This window comes from Malus sylvestris, chromosome 9, assembly GCF_916048215.2.
Source record: "Malus sylvestris chromosome 9, drMalSylv7.2, whole genome shotgun sequence".
Lineage (NCBI taxonomy): Eukaryota > Viridiplantae > Streptophyta > Magnoliopsida > Rosales > Rosaceae > Malus > Malus sylvestris.
In genome coordinates, this window is record NC_062268.1 from 9882723 (window position 1) to 9901909 (window position 19187).

At 34.1% G+C, this 19187-nt stretch overlaps 3 protein-coding genes across 36 annotated transcripts in view; all 3 read right to left on the minus strand.

Annotated features, from left to right (window-relative positions):
- The window catches only part of LOC126634329 (F-box/kelch-repeat protein At3g06240-like), a 56496-nt gene that overhangs the window by 7893 nt on the left and 29416 nt on the right, over window positions 1-19187 (minus strand). The window lies entirely within an intron of this gene.
- LOC126634328 (RNA polymerase II C-terminal domain phosphatase-like 4) overlaps window positions 1-19187 on the minus strand; it is a 56069-nt gene that overhangs the window by 2322 nt on the left and 34560 nt on the right. The gene's annotated exons all lie outside the window — the stretch shown is intronic.
- Window positions 330-19187, minus strand: part of LOC126634321 (receptor-like protein 7) — a 33163-nt gene continuing 14305 nt past the window's right edge. The window contains exon 2 of one of the 2 annotated variants that reach the window (XR_007627292.1): window positions 330-405. Coding sequence is in view for 1 of the 2 variants with exons in the window: in XM_050304811.1 (XP_050160768.1) it covers window positions 10516-11291 (776 nt within the window). In the remaining variant the exon portion in view is untranslated. Of the gene's footprint in view, window positions 406-10419; window positions 11292-19187 lie in introns of those variants that run through there. The other variant, XM_050304811.1, reaches the window with a different exon arrangement.

Consider the following 19187-nt stretch of genomic DNA (forward strand, 5'->3'; position numbering starts at 1 on the left):
ATGCGGTGTTACTGTTCGTCCTTTTAGTTGTTAAAATCTGTTTGTTTGAGTTGTACATAGAACTCTTAACGTAGAATTAGTAATATGCAGGTGCAGAATGAACGACTGATCAATGTGGGAAAATGTATATAACTGTAACTTAGAAATCTCCCATTTTGATTGCACATATGCTCTTGATGTAAAGTAAATAAAATGTAATGTAACTTAAAGATTGATTGTACCATGTTGGTTTAGTTGTTCTGTTAATTTTTGAAATATTTAGAAATGAATGGGTTGATTTGTGATTTTATGGAATTTTCAGAAGTATTTATTATGTGTATAGTGATAAATATATGTGTTTGTGAATGCATTTAAGCTGTTGGTAGCTTTTGAGTATCAATCGATTATGTTGTACTGTTTTTCAAACTTTCTCTCTTTTTTTGGGAAATGACTCATTATCTATTCTAAAGTAGGGGGAGGGCAGGTACTGTTTAATTTTTTTTTATTTTGCTTTGTTTACAACAATACCAGTCGAATGTGGCTGGGTTGGGAGGGTGATTCTCAAAAATTCAGAGGGTAATTTTGTCTTTTGAAATCAATTCCTCCCCCCTAAATTTTGCTTTATTTACAACAAAACCGTGGGATTTTGGGCTGGGTTGGAAGGTAGTTTTTAAAAGTACGGAGGTTAATTTTGTCTCTGACCAGCCATTAGATTCCAGAAATTTTTTATTGTGTAAAATGACGAGGCTGCCCATCTCATCTTCAGATCCCACGGTTAGGATGATGAGTTAGAGGGGTAGAATCAGCTTTTTATCAATAGGGTTTCAAATTGGGGTGAGGTTCCTTTCCTCGTCACTTCGTTCTTTCTTCGGCGCAGGCAAAGCCATGCCAGTCCTAGCATGGCAGAGTGGAAGGGAGACGGTGAGAGAAAGAGCGAGTGACAGTGAGAGAAAGAGAGAGTGGTTGTCCGGATAACAGGGAGAGAAATAGAGAGGGAGGGGTTTGGATGGTGAACAGAGCCGAGTAAGGTCCCCTCAGTCCATGAATCACTCTGGATAGTCCATTCCCTTTTGCATGTCGGATGAATGGCTGGATTTGGAAAACTAAGTTCCATTTTTTATTCCATTCTTTACTGTTAGCATATATTGTTATCATTTCAGCCTTTTTGCTATGAATTATTTTCGGATTTTGTTGCACTGTTAGGTCAGGTTTTGGGGGTTCCTCTTTTTTCGTTTTCTCTCATTTTCTCTTCTTTTGGGGATGCATCTCTCTGTTCTGTGTATTGTTCTTTGTTTGAAGGTCAGGTTTTTTTTTTTTTTGTGGGTTTTTTTTTGGGGTTTTCAGTTCGTTGCTCTATGACTTTGTATTTAGATTTTTCGTTCGTGTATGATTAAATGGGTATTGGGTTTTGGTGGTTCAAAATATGTTTTTTTTCTGCTTAAGTTTCTTGCTCATTTTCCTGGGATTTTTTGTTTTCAGTTGTAAGGGTAAAGAGCACTAAAATCTCAAGTTAAATGGGTCAGAGTTTTGGTGGCTGAAAATACAGTTTTTTTCTGCTTAAGCTTCTTGCTCATTTTTCTGGGATTTTTGGGCAAGGGTAAAGAGAATACTAAAATCTTAGAAATAGGTATTGGCATTTGTATGAATGCATTTGCATTTTTGTTGGTTTGCAGGATAGGTGCATGGAGACCTAAAAATATGTGCATGAACTTCATAAATTTTTCTGAGGCTCCGAACCTTGAAGGGTAAGTGTTTTTTAGCAAAGTTCAATTTTTAATTCAATTCTCTACTGTTAGCATAGATTGTCATCATTTCTTCCCTTTTGCTGTGAATTATTTCCAGAATTTGTTGTGCTGCTAGGTCAGGTTTTGGGGGTTCCTTTTTGTTGTCTACATGAAAAATGATTGATTTACATTCAGCATTATGATTTTCCTTGATGTTAAGAGAAACCCATGCATACATAGCCAACTGCACTGAAGCATGAATTGAAAAAAAAAAATGTACATGATTGTTATTCCACTGCTTAATTTGTTCCAAGTCACCACAAATTTCTCTGCATTTGGAAATTTTTATACTTTTGTTGAATTGTTATTTTAGTTGTGAATTAAGAGAAAAAAGTTGAATTTGTTTTGGATGTGGAATTGTTGTATTTACTATTTTGCTGAGAAAATTTGGAGGAGGAGGAAAAAGAAGCAACATTTGTAAATTGGGTTTCGGATTTCGATTAATTAGGATAACAAAGATATGATTTTTGTGATGAATGATAGTGCTTTACAATGTTGTTTACTTCTATGATTTGAATGCGAATTTATGTGTGACTTAAGTGCAACGGGTTCCTATAATCTGAGATGTGGACTGACACTGCGCTTGATAAACAAGGCTTGCTTAAGGCAGAAGCACAAAAGGTATTGAATGTGTTGTGAATGTATTACATCTGTGAGTTACAGTAAAATATAGCATTTAGTTGAAATATCATGTAGGCGGATTGGTAGGGTTGAAATATCATCTATTTCTTTGCTAATGAATGTAACCATTAAGACTTGGAATGTCTTTGTGGGGTAAAAAATAAATTTGCTAATTTCGGATTTATGGGTTCGAATTTTTGTCAAGTATGTGATTCTTGCAAGTGCCTTCGCCCATGAGCGGTAGGTCTCGGGTTCGAGACTTGAGAGCAGCCTCTCCATAAATGGGGGTAAGGCTAGCCGACATTCACCTCTCTCAGACCCTGCGTAAAGCGGGAGCCTTGTGCACTGGGTACGACATTTTACCTTTATGTGATTCTTGCAAAAGAGTTGTAAATATGCGTGAGTAGGGTTGTAAAACAGAGAGGGAAAATGAACTTTAAACAGATGAAGGAAACAAAATTTGAGCAAAAACTTCCAGTCTTTAAAAATGTGAGGCTTTTTGGTAGGTGTGTTTTGTAAAAAGGTTTTAATCTTTCTTAGAAATATAGCTTTCTCAGTTATGCAAAGCTTTAAATAGGTGTATTTTTATCTTTCCTGATTGCTGATTTAATTTGGGTTTTACTAATAGTTTAATTTGGAGTTTAATTCAGGTTTGTAGTTGGGGTTTAATTGAGGGTTTTACTTTACTTGGCTTAAATTGCAGAATGTGGCTTTTACATTGTTATATGGAATTTCCATTGGAAAGAAATGGCATTGAACACATTTAATTGACAGAATGCTAAAATTCTTCCTTAGGCACCAAATTGGATTAGTAAACAGAATCTCATTTTTGATGTTCTATTTTCATTCGGTCAATAGGGGAATTGCAATTTCAGTGGATATCATTTTTGTTGCTCTTCCATATATCTTGGTCATTTAGCAAATTTTTTTTAGATTTCCTCTTTTAATTTGAAGGTGCCTAAGTTGCTAACAGATCTACTTTCTTTGCAGATTACATAAATTTGGATCGTTTGAGGAAGAAGTTGGTTCCATGCCGTTTTGAGGTATATAATTATATGCCATCATTTTTGTTCAAAGCCTATTTAACTATCTACCTTTTTTTATTTATATTTGTGAAGCTTTCATGCTTAGATTTTAAATATATAATTCAATTTTTTCCGTTTGAGCATATATTGGAACTAAGTTTCTTTCTATTTATTGTGCGTATCTGTATCTGTCCATTTATGTCAAGGTTGAGATAACTAAGCATCCATATGGTCGTTTTACCTTAGAATGGAACTGGGCTTCTTTCTATTTTATGCACGTATCTGTATCTCTCTATTTATGCAACACTTGAGATAACTGAGCATGTATTTGTAACAAACCCCATTCCAATTGAATGGTTGGTGTATTTGTTCCAAACGCCATTCGAATTGGATGATTGGTTTATTTGTTCTAAACCCCATTAGAATTGTATTTGCTGGGATGGGCTGTTAGTATAGGGATAGTTAGATTAGGAATTTTTTCTTGCCATTTTGTGATTGGGATCTAATTACAGGTTTTGTGTTGCATGTGTCCATGTTTCGGTGTCTGTCCTGTCTGTGTAGTTAGTTTGGGCGGTTTTTAGATTCTTAAATAATGTTGCTTAATATTGTTTGTGAGGTTATTTTTACGGCTGGGGGAGCAGTGATGCTGTAGCAAATGAGCTTAGAGTTGTGAAAAAAAAAACTTTCAAAAAAACTCTCAAATGACAAACTACAAGCTATTTATAGCACAATAAATACATGCCTTTGTCTCTGTTAAACATTTTTATCGGTTTCAGGTAATTAAATCTATGTAGAAAGCAAATTTATAGGAAGCATCTCCATTGACTAGATTTAAATAAAATCATTTGCACCTCCCTCAATCAAATGATGCTTATAAAAGACCATGTTTGGGAAAGAAAGGAGCCAAATTTATCTCCCTATACAATGGGAGACCAAAACTTAGAAGCAACTGTTTTTTATTTTCTCTAATTATGGAAGGCAGATAGTAATTCTTCATTTTAAAAAATAATATTAAGATAGTAGGACTTACAAGATCACATCCTATGTTTATGTGTTCTATGATGAAATTTTACTTTTGTCCACGACTACATCATTTTAGGATCATCTTAGATTATTATAGGGTTAACTGGTAAGTTTATAATACTATTACATACTTTGTCTCATGGAACCACAGTGCATTTTAGGTTCAGGGTGGAGTTATGACAAAATAAAGCATTACTACAAACATCTAAGGGGAAATATAAAATATCATAGGAAAAATTGTTAGTAGTTTTTTAAAACAAACTTGTACCTGCAGTGCTGTACTACACTGAAACCAAAACAAATCTGCAGAAGTGTCTCACATTCTGCATTGGTAATGGTGTTTAGTTTGAATATCTCTTTCTTGAGTTGCTTTGCACAAGCCTCACTGTGCATGTTAACTTCAAGTTCTACAGTTACCACTCTATTAACCTGAAGCAAAAATAAACCACCTTTATAAGTCCATTGTTTTAACAAATGTAATTTTCTTTTCCGGTGCTTTCCGTTTCAAACAATGCGACTTTATGAATTTTTTATTTATTGCTCAGTTTGATCGCCTTATATTATTCATTTGGTTTCTGCTTTGTTTCTTCTTTTTTTCTTCTCTCTGTGATCCTCTGATTATCCAGATGTTGGATGGTTCTTTTTTTTTTTTTTTCAATTATGTCTTTGTGATTTTGTTTTTTAAACAGGTTTTAAAATATCCTGGTCATTCCAGTTAATTAAAGTTTTAAGATATCCTCATTCATTTAACACATGAAAATTAAGCATTTTCATACCTAAAGTTTTAAATTATCATCATTCTATTCAAATGCACCATTTCCTTTTTGTTTCCCTTCTCTCATCTTGCAAGCACTCATGGTGTTCATTTCCTTTTAATTTTGGTTAATGCAGGTTTTCAAATTTGTGATGATCGTTTTCATATTTCTATAAATTTTGATAGAAAAAACCATGTGAAAAAACACATTAGTCTCTAAGTATAAATCACATTAGTCTAATTATGGCTCCAATAAAAAACCATTTGATCAACTATGGCTTGCTTACACTGCAATTTCAATTTGGGAATTGAATTTATTTACAAAATTACGATCCTTTTTAAAATTTAGAAAAGAGCATGTTAAAAGACCAATTTTCTTTACAAGAACTTGAATAAAAAGTAGACCATGAGTGAAAACCAACCAACAACGATTATGGTGACTCAGTAATTTAAACATAAACCAGCTTTGAGAGTCATACTCACCCACTGTTGGTTTTCCTTGTGAGCATATTTCCTACCCAAGGTTTCCCAAACTGTGTTCTCAAACCGCTGCATCGGCATATCTTTCCAACTTCTAATAGTCTTTGGTCCCCATACTTTCCAAATTCGTTTTGTATCTTAATAATAGCTGCTATATTGCTTGGAATTGTCAATGATTTCAATTCTTCGTTTTCTTTTCTTTTTGGAAAGCATGAGTGTGAAGTTTGATCACTGAGTTTGACAAACAAATATATTGAACTTTTCAAATAGACTTTACATTTATCCCATAGATTTTCTCCTTTTCTTTTCCTGATTGTTGTTGCCATGCTGAGAAAAAAAATTATATTAATGGCTGTTCATTTACCTCTGTAGTATTTTGTTGTTATTTTGATCTCCACCGGTTCTTTAAATGGTGTGGTTTTTCAATCAGTTAACAGTTTTTAAAAATTGAAACAACATTATAGTTCTAAGCATAATCATTTGATTAGTCTGCCTTTTAGCATAATTCTTGGAGACCAAGGATCCAACCATGTACAAGGCCCAACTATATAGTTTATTTCTATTTGCACCTGGTAGGCTTTCATTTTAGTATAGCCTTTCATTAGGTGAGGCAACACTCATTTGCTTTTATATATTTATATTTGCTGTATTTTCAAAATGTGTGTGTGTTTTTTTTTTTTTTTTTTGGGTTTTTTCCCATCTCAGATGTGTGTCTCTATATACTTGCAGCCATTTTTGTTGGTTTCTATAAAGATTCCAATGGTTTTTTGTTTTTAAATTTGTCTTTGTTAGATTTTTTTTTTCAATTTAATTTTACTCTTTTCCAACTTAGGGTGCTTCATTGAATAAATGATACAGATTTTTCTTGAAGCCATTTAATTGTTTGTTTTCCTTTGGAGGATTGTTGTGCTTCGGTTAGTACCATTCAGGTTTGTCCATTTGTCAATCGGCACTGCTCATTTTTGTGAATACGTGGCAAGGCATTGGTGATGCAATCTGTCTAGGCAAAATAGAGATCGTCTTTTAAAGTTAAACATGGTCCACTTTCTGCAAAAAACAATTTGGCAAAATGGTTAACCATCTATTGGCAAAAACTAATTAGTGACATCTTGATCAACCTGCACAAATTGCTATATGGCCACTGAGCATTATGTTTGGGGTATAGGGTGCATTTTCTATGGTATGGGGTGTCCGAGAGAAACGCTTTCAAAATTAGGTCTGTTTGGATTTCAAGGATTACGTTTGGGATTTTGTTTGTAAGATTTGCAGAGAGATGGGGGTGTTTTAGTTTTTATGTTTAATGTTCTGACACTTACCCTTTATTTGGTGCACTTTCACAGATTGAGTCTGTTATACCGTCACAATTTAAGTTACTTTTATTATATATATTTGTTTGCACTTTGAATTCTTAATCGCAGTCTCACTGCTTTTTCGCAGTTTAGATAGGGCTCACATCGTAGAATCATAATCTGCTCTTGCTGCTGCCTTTAATCAAGGGGTTCTGAGCCATTACGTTTTAATCAAGCTGTTGGTATGTCCTGAACTTCAATACGTTGTTTTCCCATGCTTTCCATTTCAAACAGTGCGATTTTATAATTTTTAAAATGACTGTTTGGTTTTTTTTGGCTTATATTATACGTTTGTTCTATGCTTTGTTTCTCATTCTTGGTTATCTTTGTGACCTCTAATTGTCCAGAAGTCCGATGGTTCTTTCTATATTTTGGTTTAAATTTTGTCTATGCAATTCTATTATTGTTTGAAAGTCTCTTAGTGTGTCTGTGATTCTTAGCCTAGTGTTCTTAATTGTTTATCAGATGTTATTAGGTGTTTTATATGTTTTTTGTTGGCTACTTCCTTTCTATATTGCATTCTAACTTTTCCAAATCGTTCTTTGAAGGTCAGTTACTTTGGTTGTAGCCTGTGATTCTACGTGTGGTTGTTTAATTTAGTTTTGTGTTCAGTTTCAGGAGACTTTGGTTTTTTGTTATTTGGGGCTTTTGTTTGCAGCCTTCAAAGCTGTCTGTGCTCACGCCCTATGATAGCAGTGGTGAGCTTCCCTTTCAAAGATTCATTCTTTCCAGTATTTAGGGATTATGAAGTGATTTCTATGCTTAATTTGGGATTGGGGTTACTTTTTTCTTATAATAAAAATATGTGTATGCCACTCGGAAGCTTCCCTTTCAAAGATTCCTTCTTTCCAGTATTTTGGGATTATGAAGTGATTTCTCTGCTTCATTTGGGATTGGGGTTAACTTTTTTCTTATAACAAAAAATTGTGCATGCCACCTGGAACAGTAATTGGATATTGTGGTTTGTTGCAAAGATGGATTTAGGATTTTTCCCAATATAATTATGGTGTTTAGGTTTTTGAAACTTGGGCTTTTCCCGATGTATTATGGTGTTTAATGTTTATTAGTGTTTTTGGGGTATTTTATCTTCTCTTTTCGTTTTTTCCCTTAAGTTTAATGAATACATGTGATGCATGTGGGAATCCTAATACATGTGATACAACCTACTTGTGTATCAGACGGGTGCACTGAAACACCATGTGTTCATTTTTGAAATGATAATGCTTAAAGTGTTTTGCACATTGCTTGGAAGTTTTTACTGATCATTAGACTAATAAATTATCAACATTCTCTAAATGGGATTTCACATGATATCAAGTAAACCCAAATACTTGGAATTGAATAGTATTTTTGGAAAATAAACACCCTTTTGTGTGAGGTTGTATACAGGATTTATTTTCTTTGTGTTTCATGAGTGTAAATTGTTAGTAATTTTCAATATTCTTTTACTTTTTAATTTGCAAAATCAAATTACTCATGGAATTTATAGCATACAATCAGTTTTTTTTTAGTTGGGTTTAGATGATATTGATTGCGCTGTTATAAAGCTCCTTTGTAAAGTTGGGTTGAAAATCATATCAATAGATTCTTTATTTGGTTGGTTCAATCTGTAATAGATGAGATTTTGTTGGATGTTTCAATCAAAATTTGATAATTTTGTTTTTTGTGAAATTATAATGGAATCACAAATCAAGTATATCTTAGATTTTTGGTTGCATTCATCTTCCCACAACTATTATATTGTCTCTTGACTGGATGAATTTTTATAATTTCCAGGATCTATGGTTGCAATGCTTTTGATACATGCAGTAAGGACGGGGCTACTACTCTTATGAAGGTTCTTTGGCATGGTAAGTTTAAGTTGCGTGTCATTTTTTTTTCGTTCAGCGGGAGCCTTGTGCACTGGGTACGACCTTTATTATAGAATTCATTAGCTTGCTATCTTGGCAATTAGCAATGTCTGAAAATTGGTAAAAGTATGAATAAATGTGTCGAAATTTGAATCGTACACATGAAAGTGAATTTAACAACTCTAACTTATATTTCTTAATAATTTTATCCGTCCTTCTTTCATTTGTGTTAGAAGAATATATTATGATGTAAAGCTTAAATTTTGGGCACTTAAATATGTCTTTGTTTTTGGCAATTACAATCACTCGCATGAAAATCCAATTGGATTTGTTCTGGTCTGCAAGAATTTTTCTTTGTTTGATTATTGATTAGTTTATGTGGTGGGAGTTTAGTTTTTGCTTTTCTGCCTGTGTATATTTGATTTGAAATGGACAGTTCAGTTTGCTATATATAAATTTGTAATCGAGAAGCTTGAAGGAGAGGTAAATTAGAAACAAAGGTGGGAGTGTGATGGAGTTGATAGTTTACGGAGTTTACTTGGATTTCTACATTATATCCATGGTATTGATAGATCATTGAGACTGATTGTTTGGTTGATGAATCACTAATTTGAAATACTTAAACTGTAACTTTTCTTTAATTCCTTTTCCTTTTGTATTTTCATTGGATTCTTTTAATTTTTTTTGCTTGATCTATCTTAAGAATGTTTGCATCTTAATACTTTAAATATGTTAATTTGTCCTCTTATATGTAAAGTTTTCTCTGATGTGAATATGGCTTTTTCTCAATCTTCAGACGGTTATTATTTGGCAACTTCTGCAAACTTGGCTACTCAACTTTTGAAATACAAAGCTGAGGATGAGAGGAACCAGATGAGCTAGAATTGGGTTTGTATAATTCTAAATTATTCGTTTCGTTACCGATAGAAAATATGGTTGCCCAATCCAATTTAGTATTTTCATCGTCTTAAACATTTTCCTTTGATAGCAGTTTGTTTTGATACCTTATATTTATCTTGGTTCACAGTGTAACGTTTAACGATTGAATTTATGCGATGATTTAGTAGTTTTTTCATAAACTTACTATTCCTGCCAGATGCTCAAATATTATTTCTTCCATGTTTCTGCTTTCCCTTTTTCTGTGTTTTCCCCATGTAATGGGCTGACCACTTGACACTATTGAGTATAATAATGATGGCACAATACGATCTACAAATGAATGCTTTCTTATAGCATGCATATCCATATATAGTGAGCAAAAATTTCAATTCATTGGTTCTTAGGTGCTACACCGTTTTTTAAATTATTGTGTGTAGAAATTAAGCATGTGGTTAAGGTTGGTGCATTCAAGCCCCGCAGCAACGCGCAGCATTTTTGCTAGTATTTGCTATAAACTATGAATTTAAAACCTGCAGTGGAGCGCGGCACTTTTGCTAGTTTTGACCTAGAACCAAATGGAAACGGAAAACGTAATTCCAACTACTTAGTTGATAACACTGAATTTGATAAAGTAGAAATGTTATACAAAGCAAACATAGAGCCCCATTATTGTAATACAACATAACAAATGCTGAAGCACCAGAAATCATAAAAAAACATGACGTTGGCCTTGAAGGCCCAAACATTTCTCTAGCCGGTAGATACATCAAGCTAAGTTCGGCATCCCCTTGTCGCCCGTGCAGTTGTTGACTTCCTCCTCCTGAATGTCTCCACAAACCATTCATGCTTCTTATCTGCCAACGTGTTTCCAGCAACCACTCCCACTACTAGTCCGCTAACAACTCCCGGCAAAACTACGTACCAGTCAAACTCAAATGTAAATCCAGCCTCTTTATCTTTTTCAAAGCTTGATGGTGGCGGCAGCCTCGAGCTTTCAGAACCTTCGCATTTCTTGGACAAAGGCTTTCCACACAGACCTGAGTTTCCTTGGTATGAATCTTCTAGGAATGTACCAAATTGTTGGCCAAGTGGTATTTGCCCCCAAAGGTGGTTATGCGACACATTGAAATACTCAAGGAATGTGAGTTGTGCCAAGCTACCGGGGATCCTTCCTGAGAGCTTGTTTTGAGAGAGATCCAACGATTCAAGAGCAGTCAAGTTCCCTAGAGATGAAGGGATGTGACCAGAGAGAGCGTTGTTGGAGAGGTTTAGCAATTGAAGTTCTCTTAGACTCCCAATGATACTTGCTGGAATCTCTCCTTCAAATCTATTACTTGAGAAATCTATGAGTCTCAGATCATAGGGGGTCGTATCATATGTCAACTCAACACCTTTTACAAGAATTATCAACTTGTATGAAAATTTAAAGTAATCTCTATATTTATTTGTGCCGTCGTTCGAGTAGACATAAAAGTACTGGCTTCCCTCGTTTGCAACAACATATTTCATGAAATTCCAATTCTCCATGTACTTAGAAGGCAACATACCTGAAAACAGATTGTTGGATAAATCAATGATGCACAAGTTTGGGAACTCATGATTAGTTGAAGGCTTCCCAATTATCCCATGAAATGCATTCGACCCCAAAATGAGACCCCTCAATGCTGGAAGTACGCCTAACCAAGAAGGGAAGATGTCACTGATCTGATTGTTGCCAATGTCAAGAAACTCTAGCCGAGTGCAATCGGCCATTGATCTCGGTAGCTTCCCCTGTAACCGATTGTAACCCAACGAAACCAATTTCAAACTATTTTTGATAGCACAAAATGGGGGAATATCACCATGGAAAGAATTATAAGTCAAGATCAACATTTCCAAGCTATTGGACTTCCCCAAACACCATGGAAGCATACCACTCAGGCTGTTGTTGGCCAAATCAAGAACTTGAAGATAATTCAAGTTGCAGAACAATGGTGAAACTTCTCCACTATAATTATTGTTGCCGACAACGTAGGACGTGATAGATTGTGGTGGAATTGGCAATGACCCTCGTAACCGATTAGCCTCAAGACCAAAAACCTGCAGATTTTTCCATGGAAGAGTGACTGGATTTTCCTCAAAGCCTATTAAGAAGTTCGAAGAGAGGTCGAGATTGACCAGAGTTTCTCTAGTTGCATTCCAGAGCCATTTTGGTATTTGGCCATGAATGTTGTTACCAGAAAGGCCTAAGGATCTTAATTCGTATTGATTTTTCAAAAATTCTGGAAACTCTGTAAAGTTGCATTCAGCCAACTTTAGAACTTCGAACTTTGGAAGAGTAGCACTCGAACCAGATTTGACATGCACGGATAACTTGTTGTACCCTAAACCAAGTACCTTCAACTTTTTGAGGTTGGAAAACTCATCAAACTCAACTAATCCACTCAAATTATTATTGGAAAGGCCAAGACATTCAAGATTTCTGAGGTGGAAAAGCGACTTAGGAATTGCTCCTTCCAAATCGTTGTAGGTGAGCCGCAGAAAAGTTAATTGGGTCGACTCTAATGTGAGCCAAGATGGGATTTCACCAGTTATTGAATTGTTAAGCAAGTCTAGCGACGCAAGTTTGGTCAGGTTAGCCACAAAACGTGGGAAATTCCCCTGTAAGTTAATATTCGAAAGACCCAAGTAGTTGAGTTTAGTTAATTTTCCAAAACAAGACAAGGAATCAGGAACTAAGAATTGGCCTGCGGAAAAGTCATGAAATGAAGCCATCTCAAGGAAACTGAGCTGGGTAAGGTTTCCAAATGAAGATGGAACATGGGAATCAAAACCACAGTATGAGATATCAAAGTAATTTAAGGAATGAAGGTTTCCGATAGAACTAGGAAGTTCACCAGAGAAATTTGTCTGTGAAACATCCAATGTTTTGAAGGAATTGGTCATGTTAAAAGTAGGAAAATAACCATTTAGGTATGTGTTCAAGTACAATCTAAGCTCCTCTAGGTTTGGTAGGTGGAAAATGCCTACTGGGAATTCCCCATACAACCCACAGTAGCTTAGTTTGAGAGATGTAAGAGAAGATGCATTGACCAAGATATCAGGCACAATGGAGTATATGCCTACATCACTAAGATGAAGTTGTTTTATGTTGGTCAAGTTTTGGACTAGGATTCTCATGTTGGACTTCCTAATCTCCAAACCATTATTGTGAGACAGATCAAGGGTAGACAGTTTGGATAGCTTCGAAATTTCAGATGGAATTTGGCCAGAAAATACAGACATTGAAAGGTTGAGATATGATAGACTCGAAAGGGCATGGCCCAATCTCGATGGTATTTCAGAGGAATTGAAGTTGTTATCTGATAGGTCAAGCATCTGTAAGTGAACAAGTTGGAAAAAAGTGTTGTTGGAATTGATAGAACCATAGAGACAGCTGCTCTTGAGGTCAAGGCCAATGACACGGCCAGACTCCGCATGGCACTCAACACCATCCCACGAACAACAGTTACTCTGATTATGATCTCCTTCTCGAGCCCAAGATGCAACCTTCGGATAAGCAAAAGGAGATGAAGAAGCTAACTTGTTTATCGTAAAGCTTTCCTTGAATTGTAACAAGAACGATTGCTCGTCAGAGTGGCAAAGTGTCCGTGTCTGAGTCTGCACAAATGAAAAACAGTGAGTAGCATTGAGTAATAGCAAAAGAAGACAATGCAAACAGGTAAACTTGGACAACCAAGATTCCATTTTCATGGCAGTATGTTTTTCTGGTTATAGGAAATATTGTTTTATGGCTCTCGGATAATTAAGAGTGGGGAAGTTAACTCCTTTTATAGACACAACTCATGCAAAGCATAAATAAATAAATAAAGTATGAGTCAATCGATGAGTGGGTGGTGAATTGATGTCTCGATCAATTGAAGACTTGGAAGTCAGTCATCGTTTGCATGTAATAATTGCAAACTCGATCGTTTAGTTTTATCTGTACGCTCGTTTGATCTTAAAGAATGTGAACGTAGTACTTTGAGCAGATAAAATAAGGTGATCGCTATCACTTGAAGACTTGAAGTCAAGTCGTCGTTTGCATATGTGACTCATCGCAACGCTTATTTATCTTTTTAATACAGGTTCTAATTATGTGTATATATACTCCTTAACTCAATTTATTTATCGTTACACTTATTTATCTCATGTTAATTACTTGAGTTGAAGTTCGTCCATGTAGTTGGATTTACTATGTATACACACAATTTATTCATAGTACGTGAATATTAATTAATTTAGTTTTTAATTTAAGGTTAGTGTTTTATTTTCTCGTGCTTTGCACACATAACAAACAATTAGTTGCCACTCCTACTAATAAAAATGTCACCGAGGCTACTTTCTCTGTCACAAACAGAGCAGCTTTTGTTCCACTAATCAAGGGCATGAGGTCTCGTGAACCAGATTATAAGCCACTGATCATCAACATAAACGTTCTTGTAAAGCTAACCATACATTCAAAGTGACAGGCCGACGAATCGATGGAAGTCTTTCGAAGCTAGCTACTATCCTATTCAGCACTTACACATATTTTTGGATGCGCACAATATTAATTATATATTGCAGGATGTAACATGATTCATTTTATAGAAAACTAGATTTTAATCCTTAAATAAGATAAAATTTAGAAAAATATTTTATACAAGATTAAAATTTAATTTTAGTTTCTAGACTCTATTTAATGTTAGCATATGTAATATTCAATGTCTCTCCGTTTTATTTATAATTTATAATTCTCATTATGGTAAGTATATTATATAAGAAAATATTTTCGTAGAGATTTTTCGGTACACTTAAGTTTTTCCATATTTTCTTATGTGCCACTAATTCATTACAATGTATTTAGATATGAACATTTCGGAACACTTATATTTTTCCATATTTTCTTATGTGCCACTAATTCATTACAATATATTTAGCTATGAACATTTCGGTACACGAGGTTAGTATAATATATTTAGGTACGGACATTTCGGTACACTAGTTTAGTATAATATATTTAGGTACCAACATTTCGGTACACTAGTTTAGCATCATATATTTAGGTATGAAATTTTTTTTGGTACACTTATGTTTTTGCATATTTTCTTATGTGCCAGTAATTCACTACAATATATTTATGTACGGACATTTCGGTACACTAATTTTGTAAAATATATTATGATACGAACGTTTAGGTACACTAATTAGATGAATTAAAATAAAATTAATGAATTAAAATATGTATAATAATAAATTTCAATTTTAATGTAATGTAATGACATTAAATAAGATATCTATTAAATATTAAAAAAATGTAATATGAATTTGAATTAAGAACACATTAGAGGACTAAAATCAATATCCAATCTAACACCAGGTTTTTATTGAATTTTAATCTTCTTCAAGGATTAAAGTTCAAAAACCCCTTAATTTTAATGTCGTAAGATTATTGATTACTATGCGGTAGTACCAATTTTGTCTGAAGTATTGAATCATCCCCTTATAGACTTCATCTACCTTTTCGGGAGAGTTGTGAGACTTCTCTGAATGATCATATTTATTCATGGAATGACACATCATTTATAGAAGGGTATAACCTCTATCAGTGGTGGATCCATGATTTTAGTGTCTGATGGTCCCAATTTTAAAGCTCCAAAAAAGAAAGACCAAAATAACATTGAAAAAATAAATGACAAAATCAATACCGTTTATCTGTCTACTAAAATAAAATTAAGTACAACTACATAATATATAACTCATGTAGTTAATGTGAGACTATCAAGACTCTTGTCATTAATACATAGATAAACACTGTGTTGAGCACCTGAGTAACAAGTTCTCACAACATGAACTAATAAATAAATCATGCACTCCAAAAAATAACTTGCATAACTAAATCCTAATTAGGTTTTGGGATCAAAGAGAACAATGGAAGACGTTCGCAAACCTAAAGGTTAAAAGTTATTAAATTTGGAGATCTTTTAACCATTCATATACATAAAACAAATAAACAGTTCATTATGAATATGCTATTTGTTACTAAAAATGTTGATTGGCTTGACATGAATGAATGAATGACTAAAAGGTCTCTGAATTGAAGGATTTTTGCATATACGATTATGATAAAGAGAATAAACAGTTTCAATATGATATTTGTACAGTGAAGATACATTAATCGTAAGTGAGGGGACAAGCATTGTCCAAAAAAGTGTGATAATACTTGTACTCCTTGAGAGATGAGTTCATTCTTCCACTTACAAATAAAGTATCTTGACAGTAGAAATTTCATAATCAAAACCGTTCAATTTCTTAATCTTCATTTGAAAATCATCGCTATAAATATCAGTCGAATTAGATATTGTTTAATCATCTAAAGGTAACAAATAAATCAACAGTTTATATTGTTTAATCATCTAAATGTAACAAATAAATCAACAGTTTATCATAAATATGTAAGGTGGTACTTACACTGTTAATTTGTTTGATACATTTGGATCTAAACGACCTCTTATTCACAGAAAACCAAACAAGGAGACGATGAAGTTAATAAAATGCCGATCTCGATCACTCGAAGACTTGGAAGTCATATGAGTCGTTTGCAGGTAAACATCTCTAGCTAACCTACAAGTCTACCATTAATGTTGTTGCTACTTATTGGCATTGGGTATCAGGCAATTGTCTCAGTTGAAGTCAAACTATTAAGGCCAAATTTGCCTTGTCCCACATGATAAGGCATCGCTAATTAGTAATTACCACTTATGTTCTTCTCGTGATAAATACTAAAAGTGACATTAAGAAAAAAAAATAGAAATTGCATTTATAATTCAGTAATACAAAAGACCTACGCAAGGAACATCAGTAACATCTTAAACATCTAGAGTTCCTCCGGCTACAGTAGCAAAAGCGTTGCGGACAAGGATTGTCTGCCCTCCTTGTTCCCGTGTCCTCTCATGCCCTCTTGTTTGTGTAGTCACGGTTAAGCTACGCCAACATTTTATATTACTATTTATTTTTGTCTTATTATCTATATAAAAAAACAATATAAAATGTTGACGTGACTTAAGCGTGACCACACAAAACAGGAGGGCACGGGAACAAGGAGGGCAAACAATCCTTGTCCAAGGGTTGCATCAATAGCATTCAAACCCGAAATTACGTACTTCTTTGATGAACAACAACTACTCATCCCATCTTCTTCTTGCGTCCATGATGTAACTTTTGGATTGAAGAAAGTTAATGTTCCACCATATGATGATAAGAACTTTAACGAAAACTCCCAGTATTATTCACTTTAACGAAAAACCATATTTTTACATTAAAAAGTCAATTATGATACTATTCACTTTACCTTTTATTTTGTCCTTATCGTTAAAACTCAAAGTTTTCAAGCCCTTTTCATTAGTTTTCCTTATGATAAAACTAATTGATTAGATATAATGACATGTGTGTAGTAGGAGAGATAAATGTGTGGTCATTATTTCCCAAAAGGGTTGGGGAATAAATTGGTATGAATTCATTATTCACGAAATTCGAGCCTAAAATCTCTTATTTACAGTCAAAAAGTAATATCACTAAACTGAAATAATAAATGACTTCATTTCTCAAAATTAAAAACTAAAAATTTAGGTTATCAAACGAACTCTTATTTTTTCAAATTATGATGTATGTTTTTGTTTTTATTTTTTTTTAATGTCCGAATTAAATATGCTTAGGATTTCACATAATTAAGGGTGGAGAAATCGACGTCCCTTTTTTGTAGACAGTATATACAAAGTTGTTTCTTTCAATGAGCTTGGGGAGCTATGGACTACAAAAAATAGTGATCATAATTCTAAACATACAAGTCAAGAAGGTGGAGAAATGGGCGCTGATAAGGGGAACATAATAATTTGCTCAGACCGTCACTTGAAGACTTGAAGTCAAGTCATCGTTTGATAAGATCAGCCCATCGCCATCACTTGAAGACATGAAGACTTGTTCGACAAAAAAAGAAAAAAAAGAAAACTTGAAGACTTGGAGTCAATTCACCGTCTGCATGTAATAATTATTATGTTCACCTTTGAACAAAAGAAAAAAAAACCCATCTCACTGTAAGATTGAAAATTTCTGTACTCATATCTAAAGTCAAAATCTTAACATATACAAGTAAAAATTTTACCGGTTTTCTAAGCTAGTTACAAATACCATACCATTATTCATCCGACCCCCTTAATTATATACTAATCAGAAGGGGCTTATGGGTGTTTCGATCACCAAGGCACGTAACCTACAGAAACAAAAGGAAATGCAAATATGATGAGGAGAGCTAATTTTCAGCAGAAATAAGTAAAGGAAGAAGCAAAAGAAGGCGGCTGTGGAGATAGTCTTTATGGCAAGTGAAACATTCTATATATCATTGTCTTTGAGAGTGAATCAGTCATTAATTACTCTTGTTACTGTTCTCCAATAGGCTCTTTCATGTTTCCACTCAATTTTCATTACGAAGATGTATTATGTCAAGCTGAGTCCTCTCCGAACCACAGGAAATAGTTGCCCATCATGCAAAGTGACTTTTTGTTCTCACCAATCTGTTCATTTTCTTTCCACCATTACTAGTCATCCCCTAGCAAAGTTGTCTCCAAAGGGGAAGGATTTGATCATGATATGAGAGATAGAGATGGAAAAGTACATGTTTTTATAGGCTAGGGTTTAATATTTTTTTTTTCTTTAATCATCAAGAAAAAAAAGGTCATTGGATCATCGTGGTTTAACTTGATTTCTTTGATACATTCGATATTTTCATGAAAATATCCAAAAAATCAAATAAAATTATGGAGATTGGGGGGGGGGGTGAAGTCTAAACTTCACTTTATATCGGAGAAACTCTTAAGTTTAGGATAAAATCGACATATATCGTCGATATTTTGTATACACCTGTTAAATATCGAAAAAACAATCTCATATTTTTTCCTAAGAAGTCCAAATGTTTCATTTTAAATTTTCATTATTTCCATAGAAAGCAACCGATATTCAATATATCCGTCGATATTTTCACAAATTTACTTATTGATATTTTAACGGTTACTGATATTGTAAGCATTGGTTTTAACAGATACAACAAAAATACCTTTGGTTGAAGCTTCCTCCAACTTGCGTCTCGATTGTTCAGGAATGAAACTATAACAAACACCTCCAACACTTTGTGGTAATAGTCAAAGGCGTATAATTTGGTTAAAGACTATAAGCCTTAATCAATTAGTAGCAAAAATATGGTTTCACACTAATCCCATGACGAGAATATTTACGGTGATAGTGAAAGGAGTGTAATTTGGTTCAAGACTTCAAGCCTTAGAAGTGGATCCATGCATACGACTAGAAGGGAGATGGAAGAGGTAGGGAAAAGAGGTAATCGGGAGCCGCCGACTCCGGTTAGACCTCAGACTACTGTTTTATTTTTTATT